Source organism: Dendrobates tinctorius, unplaced genomic scaffold (genome assembly GCF_039654945.1).
Source record: "Dendrobates tinctorius isolate UK_male_01 unplaced genomic scaffold, ASM3965494v1 ptg000070l, whole genome shotgun sequence".
NCBI classification, from domain to species: domain Eukaryota; kingdom Metazoa; phylum Chordata; class Amphibia; order Anura; family Dendrobatidae; genus Dendrobates; species Dendrobates tinctorius.
In genome coordinates, this window is record NW_027361738.1 from 27046957 (window position 1) to 27072635 (window position 25679).

The 25679-nt window shown below is 44.0% G+C and overlaps 2 protein-coding genes across 2 annotated transcripts in view; both read left to right on the top strand.

Annotated features, from left to right (window-relative positions):
- OXSR1 (oxidative stress responsive kinase 1) overlaps positions 1-3851 on the top strand; it is a 149398-nt gene extending 145547 nt beyond the window's left edge. Inside the window, exons 16-18 of the mRNA XM_073581496.1 lie at positions 1244-1312; positions 1919-1983; positions 3235-3851. Coding sequence (XP_073437597.1) covers positions 1244-1312; positions 1919-1983; positions 3235-3309 — 209 coding nt within the window. The 3' untranslated portion in view covers positions 3310-3851. The remainder of the gene's footprint in view (positions 1-1243; positions 1313-1918; positions 1984-3234) is intronic.
- A 2706-nt stretch (positions 3852-6557) lies between these two features.
- The window catches only part of LOC141095478 (solute carrier family 22 member 13-like), a 37418-nt gene continuing 18296 nt past the window's right edge, over positions 6558-25679 (top strand). Inside the window, exons 1-4 of the mRNA XM_073581497.1 lie at positions 6558-6932; positions 10279-10382; positions 17328-17482; positions 21664-21832. Of these exons, the coding sequence (XP_073437598.1) occupies positions 6558-6932; positions 10279-10382; positions 17328-17482; positions 21664-21832 (803 nt within the window). The remainder of the gene's footprint in view (positions 6933-10278; positions 10383-17327; positions 17483-21663; positions 21833-25679) is intronic.

Consider the following 25679-nt stretch of genomic DNA (forward strand, 5'->3'; position numbering starts at 1 on the left):
AAAAAAAAACTATAAAAATTAGGTATCACCTTTAATTGTCATGATCTCTAGAATCCCGCAGCAAGGTGCAAGGTAAATTTTACACCACTTTCAGTATTGTAAAAACAAAATGTTCCCAGAAATGGCAGAACTGCCGGGTTTCTTTTTGACCATTTCACCACACTTGGAATTTTTTTCTCATTTTTCCGTTGTGTTGTACAATGAATGGTGTCATTCAAAACTACAAATTGCCCTTCAAAAATCAAGCCCCTCATATGGTTGTTTTGAAGGAAAATTGAAAAGTTAAGACTCTTGGAAGAAGTGAAGGAAAATTGAAAGTGCAATAAATGAAAAATTGACCGTTAATGAAGGTGAATGACCCAAACTGACAACAAAATCGTTTGTGTCATTTCAAGTCATGAAATATGTGGTGGCTCCAAGACAGGTCATATAGTACAAGTGCACAAATGTGAAACTGTCCTTTTGGAGGAATCTTAGTGAATTTTAAATGTCTTCATAGATTATTCTGTCTTGTGTTTGTTTTTTTTCTTCTAGCAGTTAAATAAAATTATAAAACCCTAAATTTGTTTAGTCCCTAAAATAAGTTTCCGATAAGAAATAAGTAGAGTTAGTGTTAATCCATTCGTAGGACGCTGTCCATCAGTCACGTCGGTAATCTGTGAACAGACTCTTACATGACAGCATCTACGGCTCTTCTTTTGATTAGACGGCCTAGTGCAACCTCACATGTGCGTCACGTCTCAACGATGATGTTGTGCCAGGCTTGTGAATCAAAAGAAGAATCGCGGCTTCCGGGAGGTAAAAGGCAGTTCTCAGGACTTTTGTCCAGTGGTTATAGATTACTGACATGACTGATGGACCATTTCTAGAAATACATAAAGCGCAATAGATTTTTTAATGTTTTATTTCCACTATATTTTATAAGGGCCCCAATGTCTTTCCTATGCTACCATTATTCATTTCTTCACATTATTGTTTCCCTCCATATTTGGAGCGATTATATTTTTTATATGGTGGAAACATTTGTCTAGGATGTTGACACACAGAGGAGTTTGGGGTCTGAAGTTCCCTCAGATTCCTGAGGACAATTATCAGATCAGTCAAGAGCAAGTCCTACTAATTCCTATAAATCAGTAAGGGAAAAGTGTGAAGGAGGAAGCCATCTTGTGGTGCACGATTTGTCATTATATCATTCTAGGATGATCTTCTGGACTTTATTGACAATAGCAAATTTGTTTTCCAGATACGGCCGATGGCGTTTCCCAAGAGCTCGTCTCTGCTGGCCTTGTAGATGGAAGAGACTTAGTAATAGGTAATTCTTAATGCAAGTGTGCATTGATGCCAGAAAAGATGTAAACTTTATTGATGTGATTAATCCATAAATCTGTTTCATTCTCATAGTTAACTTTTTTCTTTTAAGTTTTATGATTGAAAATCGTGGTAACGCTCAGTTCTTTTTTTAATCACTTATTTATGTGCTAATTTTTTTTTTTTTTTATTTTTTTTTTATTTTTTTTTTTTTTTTCAGAGTTTAGCAAAAAGGTTGTCATGATCCTGGTCTGGCGCCCAGGTCTGTACTGCGACACCAGGACCGGTGCGATGTGAGCTTCCTCTGCCGGCATCCTGAGTGCTTCTCGTGATTGCTAGACATATGTCGTAACACTGGGTCCGGCTAGACACAAGTGGCCTCCAGGATGCTGGTGTCTTGTCCTCTGAATCTTTTTGCATAGCTCTACTTTTTTTTATGTCAGTGAAAAGAAAGACGGCATTTATCTTGTTTTACTCATGGTACCACATCATTCATAGCAGGTGCAAAGAACATAACCAGAATTGGATAATTAAACCGCAGCCCCTGAGAGGAAGATGTATGTCTGGCCTGATAAAATTCTAATGTAGTTGAACCCTTCTCTGTTTCCAGTTGCAGCTAATTTACAGAAGATTGTGGAGGAGCCACAGCCTAACAAATCAGTCACCTTCAAACTGGTACGTTCTTCTAGAACTTAAGCCCTGGTCGTCCTGTAGATGTGTCTCATTTTACATCCATAGTTTTATATGGGAGAGGTTTTTTCTGCAAAGCAAACTTTCCCTCCCAGAAATACCCACACTTTACAGCCTTGGCTGTTATTAATGAGGATATTAATGGCTGTCTGAGAAATATTCTGCCACGCTAAATGCGCTTTGGCAAATCATCAAGATCCACTGCTGGCAGCTCCCTTTACAATTGCCACGTAATGATGTCTCCGATATGCTCGATGGGAGACAAGTCTGTGGACTCTGCAGGCCATGGTAACACGTTTAGGCCACGCAGGCTTCTCACAGTACCCCGAGCAACATACAGCCTGGAGTTGTCATTTTAAAGAATGGCTCCTGGGACGCTTTTATGTTTCCTCATGAAGGCCTCTTCGTGGTGTTGCTCATGTGGTGTAGACCAATCCGGCTGTCATTGCATCCAAGAAAAAAGCCTCACTGAAGAGGGTAGACCTCCATTCCAACCACCATTATCTTTCTCTGCACCATGATGACCTTAGAGAGTGGTAGTGTAAAGTCAGTGGACACCTGTAGCTTCATGTCTGGATTGTAGACCAATTGTCATGCAAACGCCTTCTCATGGTTTCTGTAAACAAGGATTCCTTATGGTTGGCGTGTGGTGACTGATTTCTCTTGTACAGAAGGTATCACTGTGCGCCATTCTTCTAATCTGACGAGACCATGTGGGCAACGTCATGAAGAGACTGTCATACAAGTCCTGCTCTCGGGATTATAGTATGAGTGGCATATGTGGTAACCGATCCTTCTAGTCCATTCCAGGTGCACTAACGGCTCGGTGTTACGTTGGTTTGGCCATAAATCTAGTGCTACAGACGTTTTTCCAAACTGTCCCAGGACCCATGTGACAACACTCCAACACCAGGCTGCATGTCACTCGTGCTACTAATTGATAGCAGCCACGGTGTGTAAGTACTCGGATCGCGGTGTGTGGCGCTAATACTCAATACCGAATAAATTGAGGTGTTCATTAACATGTCTATCCATCCCAGAACTTTTCCTTCTTGGTCACCTTTCTATAAGTTACATAACCTGTGATTAGAAAAGGTGTGCTTAATCATGGTATCGGCAGGGTCCATCTCCCAGACCCCAGCAATGTGATACTTGTCATACTTTTTAAGCCAAGATTTTATATTTAGGCCAAATCCCCCATGATGGGTAATATTCTTATATCTTTTCTCTTTCCAGGCCTCTGGGGTGGATCATTCTGACATTCCAGATGATGGAAAGCTCGTAGGATTTGCACAGCTCAGTATCAGCTAAGCTGCTGTTTTCGGAGCTGCTTCTTAATGAAACCTTCATCATCGTCATCATCTTTCTAATGCTTTTCTTGGCCTACAGAACCACTACTGCCAAAGAACCAAACTCTGGCTTATTTCGGAGCTGTAACAACGTGTATTACTTTTACTCTTGTCTAACAAATGTCTCTAAACTTAGTGTAATGACGCACACACTGAGAAGTCAGAGCTTTGTAACCGACAGCGAACAAAAGTGTTTCTGCACATCATTAATCTGGTTTTCTTTTTATCTTCTTGTGAAAAGTGCTAGCTGCCTTCTGTAGTGCCAATGGGTCCACCAGCCAAACCCGGTGGTTGTCCCTTTGTCGCTCTAGAGGAGCAGCTCGCACCTCTCATACCTGTTTGTTACTGTTGCCTTATTTGAGGATACTACTGAGTATGGAACTATGGGTTTCTACCACTCTCACACATTCAAGGCAAAGAGAACTTAATTTGGGGATCTGATTTTTATTGGCTTTAATTTAAAGTGAACAGAAAAGAGTCTAAATAAAAACATAATTAATTTGATTGCGTTCATTTGTCTGATTTGTTTCATTACTGATATTAAACAGTTGTGGATATGTTCATCAGCAAAGTCAATAGGGAAAGTTGCAGATTAGTACAGTTTCCAGAAACCACATTACTTATTGCAGCCGATTATGTTCAAAGTGGTTGACCGGGGCTTACATATCATAGACCTTTGCCGTTACTGTACTGGGATCTGAACTGCATTGTTACCTATGAAGTGTGTGGATCAAGAGGTCTAGTGTCCAGTAAATGAATTACTAACATAATTAAGCCAGTAAGGAAAGAAAAATACAACCAAAACTAATCCTCCCATTACTACTAATGCATAGTGTAGTGTCTTCCTATTATATTACCCAATCTGATGTAGCCAGAGCTGTGCAGCTCTACCTGTCTCTCACCGCTCCCTTCAGATGCTTTGTGGGTCTTCCCGGTATGCTCTGGCAGAGGTCAGGCCGCCTCTAGGGCTACCATTGGTCACTGGTTTCGATCTGCCAAGATCGGTTAAGGTATGGTGCCCCTACAAGGGCACAGCTCGCTCCCCTTGTGGGGTATAAGCCTCCTGAGTCATATGCCTCCATGCGTCTGTTCTTATTTTCCATAGGACCGCTACTTACTCTTCAGTTCGCATCTTTGGGGAACTCTTACTTTTGCGTCTAGGGATGAAAGTCTTCCCGTTGGGGTACTACAAGCGCCAGTTGTAGTAACCTGACGGATTGCTATTCTTTCTTCTGCAATACAGGTATTAGTTTTCCTACCCCAGGAACAGCTTTAGGAAATTCCATGGTTCCCATGTCCCCTCATTGAAATGAATATTTTTGGTACTCAACATTGGGAGACACAGCTCCCTTCTTTGTTTGGGAGGGACGTCTTCGTTTTGTTCCTCCTCCTGCACTGACTGAATAGATGGATGTTGGCTGCCCAGGTGTAGCTTGCCGGGGAGGCATCAGCTATTTTTCTAAGATGTACTTTTAATGCCAATGCTTCTAGCCCAAGAGCGATGCATTTCTGATGATTGACAGTGCGGACTAGCAGCATGGCTGCATTTCTGGGGCAAACTGTGTGCTTTCCAATGCTGCAAGCAAAGGAAGCTTTGCCTTTGCTGCCTTGGAGGAGCGCTGGGTGAGTGACGCTATAGTCAGATCCAGTGATCCTTCTAGCTTCAGAGCGCTATATCAAAGAGCTTGTGAGCGCTGTGTCTGGGAAACTGGCCACCTCTGATAGACTGCAGCGGTGGCCATGATCTCTTGCACTGAACAACTTTTACAAAAATGACTTCAAACACTCTGTGAATATGCAAAGTATAGCGAAACTATGTCAATTAGAAATAAAAAAAAAAATCATACAAAATATATAAAAATTCAAGAATTACCATTTTTCTCTCATCACATTCCAAAAAAATGTGACGGAAATACAAACTTATCAAATTGTATTCGCTCCGAAATGTTACAAATACAGGGTGAGCCATTTATATGGATACACCTAAATAAAATGGGAATGGTTGGTGATATCAACTTCCTGTTTGTGGCACATTAGTATATGGGAGACGGAAACTTTTCAAGATGGGTGGTGACCATGTCGGCCATTTTGAAGTCGGCCATTTTGGATCCAACTTTATAAATGTCCCACCCAGGTGTATCCATATAAATGGCCCACCCTGTAGAACCTACAGCTCAGCAAGCAAAAAACAGGCCAATGATTAAAAAATAAGATAAGGGTCTTGAAAAATGGAAACAAAAAACATTTTTGTTTTATTTTGCAAAGTTCAAAATGTTTTAAGACTATTAAAATAAAAAATAATAGTGCAAGTTTGGTATCTCCATAAGCGTACTGATCTGGAAGGGCACGTCATTTTTATTGCACAATAAACACTGTAGAAACCTAAAACAGATTGGCAGAATTGCATTTTTTTTCTAACATATCACCGAACTTGGATCTTTATTCCCTGTTTTTCAGTACATGGCAAAATGAATAGTATCATTCCAAATCCCCCTATATCCGCCCCAATAAAAGCCCTCACTTATGTTCACAGAAACATTATAAAAGCAAATTATGGCTCTTCGAGAAAAAAGACAATAAATGAAAGCGGAAAAATGAAAATTGTTTTTAAAACGATTCCTCATGAGGTTGATGCTAATCTGCAAATAATCACAAATACGCAGGGTCTCACCCGTGGCCAAACGCTGTTTAACACTGACTAATAATACAAGTGCTCTCAGTATCTCCAGGCAAAGTTCTCCTACTGTAAGGCTATGTACCCACGTATGCAGAAAAAAACGGACTCCTTCCCAGAAAAACGTGCGTTTTTTTGTGCGATTTTTGCATGGTTTTTGATGTGTTTTTTACAGGAGCATCCTCCTGCTCATAGAATATAGTTAGAAATGTGGATTTTTCCACGAAATTAATGAGCATGCTGGGTTTATACAGCGATGCGTTTTTTTTCGTGGAAAGAAACGCATCAATGTGCACAAAAAGTGCGGAATTCCTTAAAATGAATGGGATGCATCTTGTAAGCATTTTTTAAGCGTTTTTCCAGTAAAAACGCGAAAAAAAATGCTTACGTGGGTGCACTGCCTAAATGAAAGCATTACATAAAAGTGAACCCATAGGAGACTTTGGCTTTTTCGAGGTGGCACATTAACAAGGATTAAACATTAATTTCTGCCTGTGTGCCCTACAGCCTTTCGCACAACCCAGAATCAGATGACAATGACGGACTTTGGGGAAATCCTAAAAAATGTTGGGGAATTTGGTCGCTTTCAGAAATTTTTGGTCTTCATGGTGTGTGTTATCAGTTTTTTCAATGCCTTCCACATGTTTGGACAATTGTTTATGGCAATCTCTGTACCTCACCACTGCAACACCAGCTGGATCCTGGAGAACAGCCCCAATATCACTGAGGAGGACCAGCTGAATGTAACCATCCCACGTAATGAACACGGGAGCTATGAGCAATGTGTCATGTACACTCCTGTGGATTGGGATTTGGAATCTATCCAGAGGTATGGACTAAACGACTCGGAGGACTGCCGGAATGGATGGGTGTACAACACGTCACAGCAAAAGTCAACACTGGTCACAGAGGTCTGTACACATTTTATCATCACCAGCAAACAAACCTTCATCAGAAAATTCTATTGATTTATTTACCCAAAGATATTGGCAATACAGACATCCTCACACCAGTCATTCATTGCCGTAATAATACAAACTGTCCTTATTCAGAAGAGTTACTATATAACAGATTTCTATCCTAAGGTTTTTAAATTCCAGTTCATTCTAAATTTTAGACCACATATTTCCATGTTAATTTTTTCCATGTAAAATCTGATAATTATAGGAAATGTACCATAGATAGACCCGGTCTAGTGGTTACATTCGTAACCTGTGGTCTTTGTACAGCAGGATCCCTGTAAACCACCTCTGACCCGAGAGCGTCCCCGACTCCTGTTTTGATTAGCTGGCCTGGCGTAATGTCATTCTTGTGGCTAAGCAAGAGAAGAATCGTGGATGATGTAAGGTAGGAGGTGGTTCATAGGGCTTTGATCTAATGACCACAGATGGACCCTGGACTGTTTCCAGAAAATCAATTTGCACCATCTCTTAATAGCCACTATTAATATACCTGGACACAATGACCACTTTAGTGTGGGACATATACACAAGTTGTGATCAAGTATTGTACAATTGCGTTTATTATTGCAAAATTGCCAATCTCATGCCATTTATTTTGGTCTGTATCAAGTCAAGAGGAAAAGTAAGGAAGGACACCTCTGTATAGGTGCTGATAAACATGGATATAATATTACTGTTATCCTATATTTTACATAGAAGAACAAAACTCACTGTCACTGTGTGTGTATGAGTATATGTGTGTGTGTGTGTGTGTATATATATATATATATATATATATATATATATATATAGTGCTGTGTAAGGAATAGAAGTGTGAATAGTTCATTTTTATCAACAAGATGCAAAGTGAATGAACAAAAGAAAATTCTAAGGGTATGTGCACACACTGCAGATTCACCTGCGGGTTTTTTCCCGCGGAACCGCAGGTAAAGTGACCTGCGGTTTTGCTGCGGTTTGGCCTGCGGTTTGACACCTGGACAATGGAATAGGTGGCAAACCGCAGCAGAATCCGCAGAAACAATTGACATGCTGCGGAAAAAAAACGCAGCTTTTCCGCAGGTAAAAAAACGCAGCGTGAGCACTGCGGTTTTGAAAACCCAGAGGCTAACATGGTAAAGTACCATGTCTGCGGGACTGCTGCAGTTCTGCAGGGCCAAAACCGCAGCAAAACCGCAGCGTGTGCACATACCAAATGCTTTACCTATGAACAAATGAAAAATCGCCATGCTTTACCCTTCAAATCAGCATCAGTTTTCCTAGGTACATGCACACAGTTTTTGAAGGAACTCGGCAGGGAGGTTGTTCCAAACATCTCCGAGACCTAACCACAGTGAATGTCGCTTGTTCAAATCCTTCTGTCTCCATGTGATTTCACACAGAATTGATGATGAGATCCGGGCTCTGTGGGGCCATATCCTCACTAGCAGGACTCCTTGTACTTCTTTACTCTGAAGATCTTAATGGCATTAGCTGTATGTTTGGGGTCATTGTCCTAATAAAGATTAAATTTGGAGCTAATCAGATGCCTCCATTAAAGGCCCCATCTCACATAGCAAGATCGCTGAAGCGTCACCGATTTTGTGACGCAACAGCGACCTCGCAAGCGATCTCGTTACGTGTGACACATAGTGGCGACCGGCCCCTGCTGCTATGTTGCTGATCGTGCTCGAATGTCCTGGGCCATTTTTTGATCGCTGGTGTCCCGCTGGCCAGTGCACATCGCTGCATTTGACACCGACGAGTGACCTCGTTGGTGACGCAGAACTCAGGGGCGCAGGTGTGAGTCGTCAGAATCACTGCTGTGTGACAAGGTCCCAACGACCGCCGAGGTCGTTATATGGATCGCTGGATCGTTGCTGCGTTGTTGGGTACATCTGTTTGACAGCTTACTAGCGACCATTCAGCGATGCACCAGCGAACCTTACCAGGTCGTATCGTTGTTGGGATCGCTGGTGCGTCGCTAAGTGTAACGGTACCCTAAGTCTCTATCTGTATTTCTCAGCATTGAGGACACCATTAACTTTCACTAAATTCCATTGGAAATTATGTTTATTAGCAAAATTTCCACATTTTCTGCTGTTTGTAATCTAATAAAAAAGAACAATTTAAATAGCTCAACTGAACTAGTATAATAAGTAGTTTCGCCAAAATCAGCACTTTTAATGACTACCACCGGCTCAGAATTATTCAATCCCCTGAATAAAATTAGGTGAGATGAAATCTCATGTACCTGGACGGGGTAGAGGTTTGTTGATGGTGATGTTTGCTGGCATGTAACCAATATGATATACGTGAAGCATGGCAATGTTCGGTGATGCTCTGGGGTTGGCAAAAATCTGCTGCATGTGGGAGGCAAAATGGATTCAACCAACTATGAAGAAATTTCATGAGAATGCACCATGGGGCCGATTCGTTAACCCTGCCATAGTGCAAGAGTGCACTATGCTGGTCTTTATAAAGTGCAAGGTGCTACATTTATTAAGAAGCACATGTTACTTTATGAATCAGGCACATCTTATAAGTGGTGTGCGCCTCCAATCATCGAGACAAAAATGCTACTCCAGTTGGAGAGTGGAGAAGCATTTCTGGCATACAAAGCGTGGTCAGATTTAATGAATTGGACGGGCGGACCTGACCACACCTCGGCCTGCCCCAACTCCTCCCCAACTATGCCCATTTTGGACGAGCTGATTAAAACTAGTGAAAACTCCAAAAGTTGCAAAATATTTGTGCAAATCTGCATGCACAAAAATCTTACGACTTTTCAAAGTTTGCTAAATCTGACCCCATGCCTTTTGAGCATCATAGGACCTTCACACTGAACAATGAGCCGAACCATATCCCAAAGTCCACCAAAGGTTGGTTTCTGACAAAGTCCTAGAAGATTCTGGAGAGGACACCACAGTCACCTGACTTGAGCCCCTAGAATAGCTTTTGTGGGATTTGAACAAAGGGGTTTCCGCACTCAAACCGAAAAATATCGAGCTGTTCACTATTGTCTATGAAGAGTGAACTAAGATTCCTCAGGAACGCTGCCGGATGCTGGTGCATCATTTTTGCAGCAGGTCGCAACAGCAAGAGGGAATCTAGTAAGTGTTAAAAACGATTGTCATGAAGGGATGGAATAAGGCTGGAATCAAACATGTTATCTGAGAGAAATTGTGAAGAGCAGAAAGTTTGTACATTTTTGCCCACCAAGCAGAAGCAAAATACACAATGCACATGATCTACCACATTACTGTACACTGTATTATTGATACTAAATATAATTAAGCTATTTTTTTTTGCAATTCAGTTCAATCTGGTGTGTCACAGAAAAGAAGAGACCGACATATCCCAGGCCATTTACATGGCGGGACTCCTTATTGGAGCTATTATTTTCGGCCCCTTAGGAGACAGGTAAGTAATTATCAGCATCATTGTAGGATTGTAAGGCCATACGCAGCCATTGTATATACAGTATGAACCCACATGCAGCCCCTTTGTACATTATGTAACCCCACATAGCCCCTACATACATTACAAGCCCATAGACAGCCCTTCTATATACAGTATGAGCCCACACACAAAGCCCCTATATACAGCATGAGCCCTCAGACAGCCTTTTATATAGAGTATAAGCCCTCACATAGCTCCCAATATAAAGCATAAGCCATCACATAGGCCAAATATATAGCATGAGCCATCACTTCGCCCTCTATATAGAGTATGAGCCATTACATAGCCCTCTCTATATAGTACGAGGCCCCACATAGCCTCTCTATATAGAGGATAAGCCCCTACAAAGTGCATATGGGCAGAAGAAGCCACCGCATAGTTCCTATATAGAGTATGAGCCACTACATATCTCCTTATATACAGTATGAGACCCCACATTTCCTTTACATACAGGATGAGCGCTCACATAGCTCCCTATATACAGTATGAGGACTCACATAGTCCCTATGTGTAGGATGAATCTTCACTTAGCTCCCTATATGCCTGATGAGCCCCCACATAACCCCTATGTACTGGCACACAGCTGATACATACTGTATGTTAAAAAAACAAATAAAAACAGCACATGCCCATCTCGCTCTCATATTCCCGATGCTCTGCTCCAATCCCGGGGCTCCACTTCTTGTGGCCTCATATACATGATGGCACCAGCTCAATAACGTCATCATTCCAGCACGTCACAGGACAGACTGTGCTACCATTCTGTATAGCCAGCAGCAGAGCTCCAGGAATGCTCCCTGCCTGGGATTAGCGCTGCCGATGACAGCACACAAAACATTATAATGAGGGCAATCTGGCCATGGGCCCCTCTGGAGCCTTGGGCCCCAGGCAGTAGCCCGGATTTCCCTCATTTTAATCTACCTTTAGCCAATACTTAAAATGTTTTTTATTCATTTCTATTTTTACACCCAAAGCACTTTTACAATTTGTTTTATAATAACATACCGTACAATTTTCCATATACAGCTAATTTCTAAATGTGTTAGAGAAGATTCTCAAATGAGGCGACATCAGGAAGCTGGGGCTGCAGTCACTCCCCTGCAGCATCTATCACTCCACCTGGAACAGGATGTCATCAGGGGGTAGTGATGCACTCACTAACAATACTTTCTTTCATCTTCCTCTGAAGGTGTCCTGAATCCATGGCACTGATAGAAACTATAGGAGAGGTGACTGAGGCTCCGGCACTCTGCTTCTGTCAAAGCCACAGCTTTTCACTGTGAAAGAAGGCGTCATTGGGTAGTTGTAATAGAAGAAAAGTGAGTGACACCAGCATTGCCTCACAGCATATATCACTGCCCTCAAACGAATCATCATCAAGGGGCAGCACTGGTTTCACTCACCCTGCTTCTACCTCCGCTCCATGACGACAATACGTTTGTGGGCGGTGAAAGACACTTTGGGGTGGTGCAGGTGTGTGTTACTCACCCTGCTTCTATCGCCGCCTCTGATGACGTATCCTTTCAAAGTAAGAAGTTGTGGCTAACGGGGGCAAAAGCAAAGTGCTGGTGCCTTGGTCACTTCTCCCACAGCTTCTATCAGTGCCATTTATTTAGGACAAAGGGCAGCGATAAAAGAAACTGTGGTAAGTGACTGCAGTCACCGACCCTTGATGATGTCTTGTTCCAGGCGTTGTAATAGATGCTACAAGATATATGCTATATATATATTTATAAAGGCCTTTTTAGGTATCAAAACATAATCTAATTCTTGCTGCCCAAATCGTCGGCAGCATGAATCAGAGCCTGGCTGCATGACTGCAAGTAGGTGTACCTTTTTCTGAAACTTTCATGTGTTTTAGGGAAATTATATTTTAAAGATATAGTCAGGGGCCATAGTTGAAGATGGGACTAGTCCGGCACTGATATTGTTCGGCTCTTCCCAGAGACCAGTCAATCAGTGCAGCAGTGCTCAGAAAAGCCATCCAGGGGCAAAGCTAAACTAGTCCTATTTCCAGCAATGGACCCGGCCAGATCTTTATAATATATTTTGACTGAAATGGCTGAGAATTTCAGAGAACAATGTGACTGGTTGAAATCGTGCACTCAGGCTCTGATTCATGCCGTTTGCGAAGCATGAATCAGGTGACAGTTCCCTCTAAATTCTGACATCCATATAATGTTCTTTATTCTTTAAGCTAAACTGATGGTTGCAATTAGTCCTATGAAAACAAGTCAAGTGTGTACTAGATACAGATCGGTGCTCTGCTCTTCTAAGGTGCTTATGTTAGCACCGTTCTGCTTCATAAACTCAACACCGTACAAGAAGAGTCTAAAAAGTCCACAACCTGGCACTTCTGCTGAAAGCACAACTCAAAAGCATCTGCCATTCTTCATGGAAATCTATGAATACATTGACAGTTCTTCATTACCATTCTCCTTGTCAAAGGCCTTAGCCCCTACACTGTTTGACACTTCGAGTGTGTAGTCACTTTATTGATTTAATTTCCAAATTGGGGAGAACCCCAAATAATCCCTCACTAGAAGACTATAAAACTTACCGTAACTTTTATTTCTATTAATTAAAATAAAGTATATACAAAGGGTATAAAACATTTTGCCCCTAACTTGTCTAGCAAGTCTGCAGTTATTTTATGCAACATTCCCGCTAATTTATATTTATAAAGTGTGTAGCACCCGGTATACTAATGCATATTGGCAAAATAGGACAACAAATTTTAGCCCCAACATGTTTCAAAGCATAATTTTTATGACTTTTTTTGTGATACGTGGTCTTTCATTTTTGTGTCACTTAAATAATATCACAAGAACAGAAACCATCATATCTATTTGTATAGAAAAGTGGACATAACTGCCTCGTAGGCCAACAATAGTCAGCTAGACACTCCAAACATAGGGGACAATACAAAGAACAAGGAGTCAAGATGGTCCATTAATAGAAAATGAGAATAATTTTATTAAATCGTCATCAAACACAGAAACATATAGAGGCAAGATGAGCAGTAAAAAGAGACTCAAATATAGAGTATGGGGTCAACACATATGTATAAGCGCAGGGGGATTGGTCACCTGGGAACACTAGTACTACAATCACCTATTATAAACTTGGACTAATATCACAGATGCAGGAGCTAAAGAAAAGTGGTCAAAGTGTCTGTAATCACAGTTCGCTGCTCCTGCACAGTAGCCAACATTAAATCCAGGTAGATTTTTTTTGCTATTGAAATCATACCGTCATACATCATAGATGTATACTGGGTCATATATGGCCCACTAATCCCCAGGATAGAAAGAAAAGGTTTTTTTTTTTACTATAAAGGGATTACAACCATTGTTCCTTTAAATTACTGGTTGAAAAAATTCCCTATAAATTTATGACAGGAAAGTTATATATCAATCATTCCATTGATTATATTCAATACACACTATGATATTCCCCACTAATATGAAATATATAAATTCGTGTTTGCAAACCGTGAGGAGAGGTATTCTCGTACCCCAATTTTTACAATATACCATAACCCATTATTTAGAATTTGTCAGTGGACTGCAATATAAATAAATCTCATCCAGAACAGCAAAATCACATCAGCACCTTCTTATTTATGGCGCATATTTGCTTTCAGATAACTTAAAAGTTGGATTTCACCAGATAATGTAAAATAGCTGAGACATTAGATCAGTACAGAGCCCCTGAGAACTCAAAACTGTAAGTGGAATCAATATTTAAAGGCTGATCGCATCCTTGCACATAAGTTTTTTATTGTTCATTTGCTTCCTAAGCAATTTTTAAAATAGTCTTCCTTACAATGTTCTCCCATTTCGCTGCTGTAGGATCTCTTAGGGTACCGTTACACTACGTGACACACCAGCGATCCCGACAAGGATACGACCTGGTAATGATCGCTGGTGCGTCGCTAAATGGCCGCTAGTAAGCTGTCAAACAGGCAGATCTCACCAGCGACGCAGCAACGACCCGGCGATCCGTATATTCACCTCGGCGGTTGTTGGTACCTTGTCACACAGCAGCTATTCTGATGACTCACGCCTGCGTCCATGATTTCTGAGTCGCCAACGAGGTCGCTCGTCGGCATCAAACACAAAAATGCATGCTGGCCAGCGGGACACCAGCGATCAAAAAATGGCCTAGGACATTCAAGCACGATCACCGAGATCTCAGCGGGGGCCCGGTCGCCGCTATGTGTCACATGTAGCGAGATCGCTGGCAAGGTCGCTGTTGCGTCACAAAATCTGTGATGTTTCAGCAATCTCGCTAACGATTTTGCTATGTGAGACGGGGCCTTTAGGCTGTGTTAACACTTGCATTTTGACTTTCAATTTCTTTGTTCTGTTTTAGGCACAGGCAAATGGAATAATGTCAAAATCATATGTATAGCATAAGTGATTAAAATAGAGGAAAAAGGAACCTGATGATTATTATTGGGTCAGTCTGGTTTCCATTGCGTGTACGTTTTTATAATGAGAAAAAAAGCTCTACATGATCTGTTCTTTTTTTATTTTTTTCCATTCTAAATACTGACACGATGGATGACATAATAGCCACTGCAACTCCTCTGATTCTGTTTGCATTAGGCAAGCCACACATACATTTTCGACATGAATTACAGTTGTCTGTTCTTGGAATGAAACAGACAAATGGAATTCCCATACAGCCTAAGTCGTTTATTCAGCTGAGTGCTCTGCAGAAATGTTTAAAATCTGTTGGAGTTCCAACTCTTGATGGCTCTCCCTGCTCCCGCTACTTTCTCTTAGGCTATGTGCACACACTGTGGATTGGTCTGCGGATTTTTATCTGCAGAACCGCAGGTAAAATACTTGCGGTTTGGCCTGCGGTTTTGCCCTGCGGTTTGCCACCTGGACAATGGAATAGGTGACAAACCGCAGCAGAATCCGCAGAAATAATTGACATGTCAATTGTTTCTGCGGATTTAAAACTGCAGCTTTTCCGCAGTTAAAAATCCACAGCATGTGCACAGCAGAATGTTAATCCCATAGGATAACATGTTACTGTACACTGTCTGCAGAACTGCTGCAGTTCTGCTGCGGCCAAAACCGCAGCGTGTGCACATAGCCTTAGTGTTATAGATAGCAGCAGGGAGGGGGTTGGTTGTACACAAATCTCCACACAGTGGAGAGATGAGAACGTTTCTACAGTTTCAAGGCCCCATCTCACATTGCGAGACCGTTAGCGAGATCGCTAAAACGTCACAGATTTTGAGACACAACAGCGACCTCACCAGCGATCTCCCTACATGTGACACATAGCGGTGACCGGGCCCCTGCTGCGATCTCACTGATCGTGCTCGAATGTCCTGGGCCATTTTTTGATCGCTGCTCTCCCACTGACCAGCATGCATTTTTGTGCTTGACGCTGACGAGCAACCTCGTTGGTGACTCAGAACTCAGGGACGCAGGCGGGAGTCGTCAGAATAGCAGCTGCGTGACAAGCTACCGACTGCCGAGGTCGATATACGGATCGCCGGATCGTTGCTGCGTCGTTGAGTAGATCTGTCTGTTTGGCAGCTTACTAGCGACCATTTAGCAATGCACCAGCGATCCTTACCAGGTCGTATCGTTGTCTTGATTGCTGGTGCATCGCTTAGTGTAACGGTACCCTAAAGGGCAGAGAAGATAAGTTATAGATAAGGAAGAAAGCACTTAAGTAGGAAATAAATGCAGCATAGAAGCTGTGCTGATACATAAGTGAATGACTACACCAGTATCCTGGATACATACAGCTCACATCCAGACTGAATTACTGGAAGAGACATTCCCACAAGAGAAAAATCTGAAACTTGGATCTGCCGGCAAACTGCTTATCAGAGGGTCTTAAAATGTAAAAAAGGATTTCAGACTAAAATTTAACATAAGGTATACAACGACTAACAGTTGTAAAAATCAATTTTTTCTACATCCAAGATGTTCATAGCTTGTGGACTGTTCAACCAACTGAAAGCTTTTTTTTTTTTTTTCAAGTGTGGAGGACTGGTAAAGTTCTGTGATGAATCTTAAAGAAGCCCTCCCACTAACTTTTTATAGATTAAATGTCTGTGCATGTAGTATAGTGTGAGTGCATTGATATACTCGCCTACCTCTGCTCTCTACGGTGTCCAGCGCCGCTCTTCTGTTCTTCTGAGTGACACAACCGCAAATGAGACTATCCGGTTCATTCTCCACTCTATGCGTGAGCCGGAAGTCTCTTTTAGGCTGGGTTCACACACAGCGTTTTTTTCCGTGTTTTTCCCGCAGATTTACCAAAAAATCCGCTCAAAAAAACGCTTAAAAGAAGCTTCCCATTCATTTTAATGCATTTTGCACTTTTGGCGCATATTGATGCGTTTTTGCCGCAAAAAAAACGCTTCACGGTAAAAAACGCAGCACGCTCATTAATTTCGTGGAAAATTCCGCATTTCTAGCTATTTTCTATGTGTCTGGAGACACGCGCAAAAACGCGAGGAAAAAAAATCCGTTTTATGGGAGGAAGTCCTGTTTTTAAGCAGAAATTTTCTGCATACGTGTGCACATAGCCTTACAGTGAGAGCCCATGGAGCATCGTTCTGAAGCGTCATAGTCATACATTGTAAAAATCACTTCTGGGTCACGCTGTGGTTCTGCATAACCCGGAGAGTCCGCAGAGCGGTAGCGTCATTGAGAAGAGCAGAAGAACTGGACACCGGAGAGGGCGGAGGTAGGTGAGTATATTAATCCGCTCACACTATAATACATGCACAGACATTTAATCAATAACAAAGTTTGTGGGAGGGCTTCTTTAACTTCACAGACAGATTTTTGGCAAAATATAACACTAACCACTTTGTATATGAGTGAAGAGGTACAATTAACATGTTATTGCTGTGTTTTAAAGGATTGGAAGGCGTCCTGTTATATTACTTTCAATGTTACTGATGTTCTCGTTTGGCATGGGAGCGGCATTTGCTACGGACTTCTACGTCTATACAGCGCTGAGATGTGTCGTGGGAATCGCCATGTCAGGAGTCCTGATTAATAATCTTGTATTAGGTACTTTACACTTTCTTCAGATATTGTATGTTATCTAGTTATGAGCGAAGGTGTTATCTGAGCATGCTCTCATGTTAACCGAGTGTCTGGCATGCTCGAAAAATATGTTCGCGTCCCCGTGGCTGCATGTCTCATGGCTGTTCAACTGCTGCAACACATGCAGGGATTACCTGTTTGTTAGACACTCTCCCACATGTGTTTTGGCTGTCGAACAGCCGTGAGACATGCAGCCTTGGGAACTCAAACATATTAGTTGAGCACGCCGAAGACACTCGGTTAGCAGCCGATCATGCCCGGATAACACCTTATCTGAGCACGTTCACTGATCACTAATGTTATCTCAATGAAGTGTTAAAAATTATAGCAGTTTAAGAAGGTTATTTGCTCCCCTATTCTTGCATATTTTCAGTTCTCTACTTTCCCCAGTGCTCTATGCGCTCCCATCGGGATCACAATATAATTTTCTTGACTCAAACACAACCTCATTGTGCATTTATACTGCACAATTATCGGGGACGAGCGATCATTCCAATTCTCGTTTCTCGATAATCATGCAGTGTAAACAGGCTGCCGATCACCCGATGAATGGGAAAAACATTTGTACTTGTGCGGCAGAGAACAATCACAGCCTATGCACAAAGAGTGATCTATTACTTTTCATTCTGTGCACATATTATGCAATCTGCCTGTAAATAAGCTATTGAATGACCACCCATTGGAAATCATGTACCTATTGGTTGCTGTTTAATACCACAAATGTAAATGTAACATAAAAACACATTCAGGTGAATAGGATGACAATTAAAGGGATTATCTCATCAGGGCAATCTCTTTATCATACATCCAATGAAAGCACATTAACTTAATAGACGGATGTCCCCCCGCTCAGTAACCCTTTCTAATGGCTAGAATAGAGAGTCACTAACATTGAGCCTTTCCTTCCCATATTACGTTAATAGACAATAATTTTATTGACAGGCCTGTAAAACCACATTTGTATCTCTGTCCATATCTAATATATAAAGCTCAATGTGGGTGTGTGTGTATGTATGTCCGGGACTGGCATCCGCACCGTCGCAGCTACAGCCACAAAATTTGGCACAGTCACAAGTCTGGACCTCGAGATTGTCCTAGGCTACGCCTTCCAATTCACCAAACAATTTTGCCCCTATCTACATAATGGGTGGGGAAAAAATGAAAGGAAAAGTGTTGGAGGTAAATTGACAGCTGCCAGGTGTGAACAAGGGGGACTTAAAGAATGAGAGCGATGGCGCCAAAGAGTATATACCGTGCAGTTGCTAAGATGGGGCCATGACATGGGATACTCACCACACACGGGGATATGAACTCACACACAAAATGCGCCACACACTACCACGTGCTTCAACACATATACCACCCTCAGCACACATTTCACCACACATACACCAACCTCGCCACATAAAAGTCTAAACACAAAAGTCGCCACTCGAAGCTCGCCACGCTGTCCCAGAGCTGTTTAAAGGATGAAAAATGAGCTGTGATTGGTTGTTATCAGCAACAGTTTTCTTTGTAGACAGTTGTGGTAACTGAGGCCTATTATTCTTATCATTTCTATGGTGTTATCGTCCTTCTGTAAAGCTGGAAATAACACAATTTATTACCGTGCCAACACAGACCACCCTCTGACACAGACTGCAGGGGGAGCCCAGTATCACACAGGATAGGATTAAGCGGGAGTCACAAACAGCGATCTCGCTAGCGAGATCGCTGCTGAGTCACAACTTTTGTGACGTAACAGCGATCTCACGAGCGAGATCGCTGTGTGTGACAGCGATCAGCGAGCGGCCCCCCTGCCGGTATCGCTGATCGCTGCAAGAAACCTCTGGACATTTTTTTGGTCGCTGGTCTCCCGCTGGCCAGCACGCATCGCTGCGTGTGACAGGCGGCAGACCAGCGATCAGCTGTAAAAAATAGAATCAAAATAAAAAATATTGTTATTCTCACCTTCCGACATCCCGCGCAGCCATCCTGCCTCTCTCCACGCACCGTTCCCAGTGATCCTTTGCACGAATGACCGCGAGACTTCACGCTCCCGCGAGACCGTGACGTCTCGCGGTCATTCTCGCAAAGGAGCACTGGGACCGGAGCGTGGAGAGAGGCCGGATGGCTGCGCAGGACGTCGGAAGGTGAGAATAACAATATTTTTTATTTTGATTCTATTTTTTACAGGGATGGCCAGCGATGCCGGGCGCTCGGCATCGCTGTGCTGAATGCTGGTGAAGCTGTCTGTGTGACAGCTCACCAGCGATCACATAGCGACTTACCAGCGATCCTGACACCTTGATATCGGTGTCGGTATCGCTGGTAAGTCGCTATGTGTGACTCCAGCTTTAGATACACGGCTCAGCAATCAGTATCACACAGGATAGGATTAGATACACAGCTCAGCACACAGTATCACACAGAATAGTATTAGATACACTGCTCAGCAGACAGTATCACACAGAATAGGGTTAGATACACGGCTCAGCAATCAGTATCACACAGGATAGGATTAGACACATGGCTCAGCAGGCAGTATCACACAGGATAGGATTAGATACACAGCTCAGCAGTCAGTACCACACAGGATAGGAATAGATACACGGCTCAGCAGTCAGTACCACACAGGATAGGATTAGACACATGGCTCAGCAGGCAGTATCACACAGGATAGGATTAGATACACAGCTCAGCAGACAGTATCACACAGGATAGGATTAGATACACAGCTCAGAAGACAGTATCACACAGAATAGGATTAGATACACAGCTCAGCAGTGAGTACCACACAGGATAGGATTAGACACATGACTCAGCAGGCAGTATCACACAGGATAGGATTAGATACACAGCTCAGCAGTCAGTATCACACAGGATAGGAATAGATACACAGCTCAGCAGTCAGTACCACACAGGATAGGAATAGATACACGGCTCAGCAGACAGTATCACACAGGATAGAATTAGATACACGGCTCAGCAGTCAGTATCACACAGGAGAGGATTAGATGCACGGTTTTTATGTGCAATATAATCATTATAATTTGGTTACTATGCCCAGGCAACGCCGGGCTCTTCAGCTAGTAGTTTATAAAGCTAGACATGCTTTAATTTCAGTAGAGGTTGCCTTTTTCAGACAACCAATTACGGTAACTCTTCCAGGATCAGCCTAATTGGAGCCTCAAGAACTTTACACTTTTTATTTTCATTTTTCATTGTCACATTACAAAAGCCATAATTTTTTTATTTTTCAATTGTAGTAGTTATATTTGTCTATGAAACCATTCTAGATACACATAATGTACTGATTAACATTCATTACCATATTCCCCTGTGGATGAATGGAAAAATAAACAGCAATTGGCCAGCAGGTGACGTTACTGTGCCCGTCTTGGTGGCGCATGATGTCACTGACTGCGCCATCCTCCCCTTTCTATAGATCAGGAAGAGGATGCGTGACAGGAAAAGAATAATCATTTATTATTTTTTTATGTGTTGGAACAAAGCACCAGAACAGGAACATTGTTAGAGGAAGGGGTCCTGGATGGGGGATATTATAACAGGAAGAGGGCCAGGACGATGGACATTACTGCAGGAAAAGAACATGCCAGTGGGAGCCCAGATCCAAATTTTGAATCAGGTCCCATAGGACTCTAGTTATACTACTGATATTTGTGACAGTGTGCAATGCGCAGACTGTCAAGATTCTCCTCACAAGTTTGGTGGTTACATGACCTCAAGTATGCAATTTTCAGTCACGTACCAACAGGATTCTATTTCACTTCCCTCAATGTTCTATTGAATCTAGTCAGAAAGTATGCAAATTGCATTTATTGTCTTGTGCTTGTCTTCTCTCCCTGGGAATACTGGGGAATTGTGACTTCTACACAGTGTCCTGATTCTATATTCTGCAATCACATAGGATGACTGCAGAAATGTATTTAGAGCTCAGAAAGCCCCTTTAAACATAAATCCTAATAAATGTTTACAAGCACCTTTTTTATTAAGAAAATCTTAAGTAATGTAAAACAAATATTTTATGATAAAGAACATATTATAGCATTGTTACGTGATTTATGCAAAAACCTAGACAATGACTATTTTAGTAACAAATATGTTTTACCTGTTTCCTGTAATATCCGATTTTTATATAACAGTTGCTGAGTGGGTGGGATCATCTCATCGTGCCTACGCCACTGTCATTGGTCACGTCTGCTTTGCCGTAGGGCAGATGGGTCTGGCCGGACTTGGTTATGGAATTAGGAATTGGAGGCTGCTGCAGATTGCTAGCTCTGCGCCCACTGGCTTATTATTCTTCTATATTTGGTGAGTAAAGGTAGCAAGAAACAGCGTAAGATTAAAACTAGTGATTTTCTGCTTGTTGGAATTGTGATTAAGAAGAGATACTGTTGAAAATGTATGACAGATTTTGTACTCTGCTAGGGTACTGTAGTATAAATACGCATAATTTTAAAAAGTATGAAATGTTAAATTAACGGAAAACATCTAATAAAAACTACACCCATGTTGTTGAGCAAATCATATAAATGAAAGTCTTAAAATTAAAATGTTTAAAGCGAACCTGTCAGCAGGATTCTGCTAAGTAAACTACAGGCATTGTCAGGTTGGCGCTGTTATATTGATTAAAATGATACCTGAGGTGAAGAAATCCGTCTTGTGGTTCTTGAGTAATCAGTGTTAGAAGTTTTCTGTTAATGATATGCCCGTCCTCCGGGGTGGGACTGTAGGCATAGTCTGATCTTGGTACTCTTAAGCCAAAGAAACCAAGGAAAGACCTGCCTGTTGCCCTGAAGCACAAACATGTTCCTCATCGTGGAGACAGAGAGAGACAGACTGTTTGTGCTTTGGGGCAGGTCTATCCTTGGTTTCCAGGACGTCCACCTGACAGCACCATGGAGGACGTCCTCCTCCTCCTTACAGGGACAGGAAAGCACACGAGAGGTTAAAAGGCCATGTCCCACCCCCTTTCCCTCAGTGTTTTTCCTGTCCCTGCACGGAGGGACACGCAAGAGCTTACCGGAGGGGCCCAGGGGATCGTGCGGCCGGTCCAATCCTTCCCCTGTCAAGAGGTCCCGGGGCCGAAACTTCCCGGTGGGGAGTCCCTCGGCTCCAAAGGCCAGGAGCAGGACGACGCTCCTGGAGGGAGCCGTTCCTCCCGGTGGGGGGGCTCTCGGCTCCAGGACGGGTCGGCTCCCCGCAGGCGGCTGGCCGTGCGGGCACCGACAGAAGTGGGCGCAATCGGCCGCGGCGGGCCGAGTACCGCAGGACGACGCCGACGGCTGGGCAGTGGAGGCCGGAGCGCCATAGCAGGCGGGGAGGCGGCTCCCTGCACGCGCCGAGCGCGGTCGCGCGCAGATGCCCGGCAGGAAGTGGAGGCGCGGCTTACCAGCGTCACATCCGGTGACGTCAGACGCCGGTTTCAAATCCAGGGCGCCCGCTCCTGGACCAAAGCGTTCTCCAGAGTCGTCACAGGTCGTTCCAGGCTGTGTGACTGCATCGGACGCCAGGGGATGGAAGGCAACACTGCATCTGGTGGAGGGGTAAGTGCGCATAGCGCAGACCACCCTCCCCACCCGTCCCCACAGCCCAGATCTGATGAGGTGCCCCTTATGTTATCAGGAAAAGGGAACCCCGGCAGAGTCCCCCTCGGGGAAGGACCCGGCGAAAGCCACCTCCAAATCAGTCAGATGTCCGGTGTGCAGAGTAAAGCTGCCAGACACCTATAGCAAGACCCTATGCGGTCCCTGTACCTCCAGGGTCATAGGCGAGGAACAGCCATCTCTACTTTCCGAAATGAGGTCGCTGATAAGGGAAGAGATTCAGGCCTCTACAACCCGGCGTCGATCCCCCAGCCCTGGGCCAGGTCGCAAGCGTCCGAGGTGGGAACCAGTCCCAGTATCAGAGGCGAGCCCTAGCGAGGAATCCGATTTCCGGGACTCAGATCAGGAGGAAGAAGGCGAGATCCTGGGGGATAGTCAGGAGCAGAACAGAAAGTACCTATTCAGACTGGAGGATACGGACGAGCTGGTACACACGGTCAGAAATACCATGCAGATGGAAGAAGTCCCTAAGCCACAGTCCAGACAGGACTTAATGTTTGGAGGACTGGTGTCCCGCAAACAGGTGGTGTTCCCTGTAAGCGAGCACATCAAAGCAATGATCCTGGAGGAGTGGAAAGAAGCAGAGCGTCGGTTGACACTCTCCCGAAACTTTAAAAATAGACTGCCCTTCGATCCCGAGGAAACTCGGGCGTGGGAAGAAGTCCCAAAGATCTACGTCCCGGTCACCAGGGTTACTAAGAAGTCGGCTATCCCAGCCGAGGACTCATCCGGTCCTCGAGACCCGATGGATAGAAAGGCGGACGTCTTGTTAAAAAGAGCATGGGAGACGTCGGCGGCCCTGATTAGAGCCAACATAGCAGCCACCTCGGTGGCTAGGTCTATGTTCCTGTGGTTGGGGCAGTTGGAGGAACACCTAACCAACAAGACCCCGAGGTCAGAGATACTAGCATCTCTTCCTCTCTTGAAATCAGCCACGGCGTTCCTGTCGGATACGTCGGCGGAATCAGTTAGGTTTGCGGCCAGAAACAGCTCCCTCTCTAATGCGGCCCGGAGAGCAGTCTGGCTTAGATCCTGGTCGGGGGATAACCCTTCTAAAGCAAAGTTATGTGCCATCCCTTTCTCGGGTCTGAGGGTGTTTGGTCCAGCCCTGGATAATATCCTTGAGCTGGTGTCCGATAAGAATAAGGGATTCCCGGAAGAAAAGCCCAGGCGGTCCCAGTCCTTTCGGAGAGGCTCCTTCTTCAGAGGACAGTCAGAGTTTAGGGGCCGGGCGAGGTCTAATAGAAGCTCCTACAAAGGCTCCTTCAGCCAAAGTGGGAGGAACAGAGGTCCCCCATTTGCATCGACATCTAGATCGAGGAGACAATGACGCCATAGGCATTGGGGGGAGACTTCGCCACTTTGCAGCAAACTGGTCACGAGTCACCAACAATCAGTGGGTCCTCAGAACCATCAGGGAAGGTTACAGGATAGAGCTCTATTCTCCTCCCCCCGACAGATATATTGCCCCCACTGTCGTCCAGGAGGACTCCGCAATGTGGTCGGATCTTCAGGACATGTTAGACTCAGGGGTCATAATACCAGTTTCACCGTCAGAAAGAGGGAAAGGGCACTACTCTTCCCTGTTTGCAATCACAAAGAAATCCGGCGAGGCCCGCACCATCATAAACCTGAAGCCACTAAATGCTTGGGTCAGATACAGGAGGTTCCGGATGGAATCAATCCGATCCGCAATTCCTCTGATAGACAGGGATGCAGTTATGCGCACCCTAGACCTAAAAAAGGCATACTATCAGGTTCCTATTCATCCCTCATCCCAAGGCCTACTAAGGTTCGCGATCAGTTCACCAGCCCGGACCTGCCATTTCCAGTTCCAGGGTCTTCCATTCGGGCTGGCCTCAGCTCCCAGGATCTTTACAAAGCTGGTGGTAGAGGTGGTGGCCTACCTGAGAGATCAGGGTATTGTGATTGTGCCGTACCTGGACGACTTCTTACTGGTGGCAAGATCCAAAGAAGCGCTCATCCGAGACAGGATCCGAACAACTACTGTGATGGAGTTCCTGGGCTGGGTGATCAACTGGGAGAAGTCGGACCTCACACCAGACACCAGAAAGGTATTCCTGGGAGTCCTCCTAGACTCAGCCGACAGAATATCCTGGCTACCCGAGCAGAAGCAGAAGTCCATTCAGGCCAGAACCAGAGGCCTGTTGAAGCGTCAATGCTCCATAAGGGAAGCAATGGAGGTCCTGGGCCTCATGACGGCCTGCATCCAGTGTGTCCGTTGGGCTCAATTCCACTCGCGGTTGTTACAAAGAGAGATTCTCGCGAGGTGGGACAGGAGTCAGGCGTCGCTAGACAAACCCCTAAGGCTCTCAGGACGAGTAAAGGAGTCCCTTCGCTGGTGGTTACAGGCCAGGAACCTTCAGGTGGGCGTGCATTGGACAACCTCTCCATACGTGGTAGTCACCACAGACGCAAGTGCGTGGGGATGGGGAGCCCACATAGAAGGGAAGATCTTCCAGGGGAAGTGGCCAGCAAGCATCAAGGCCAGATCCTCCAATTTCAAGGAACTCTTCGCGGTCTGGGAAGCG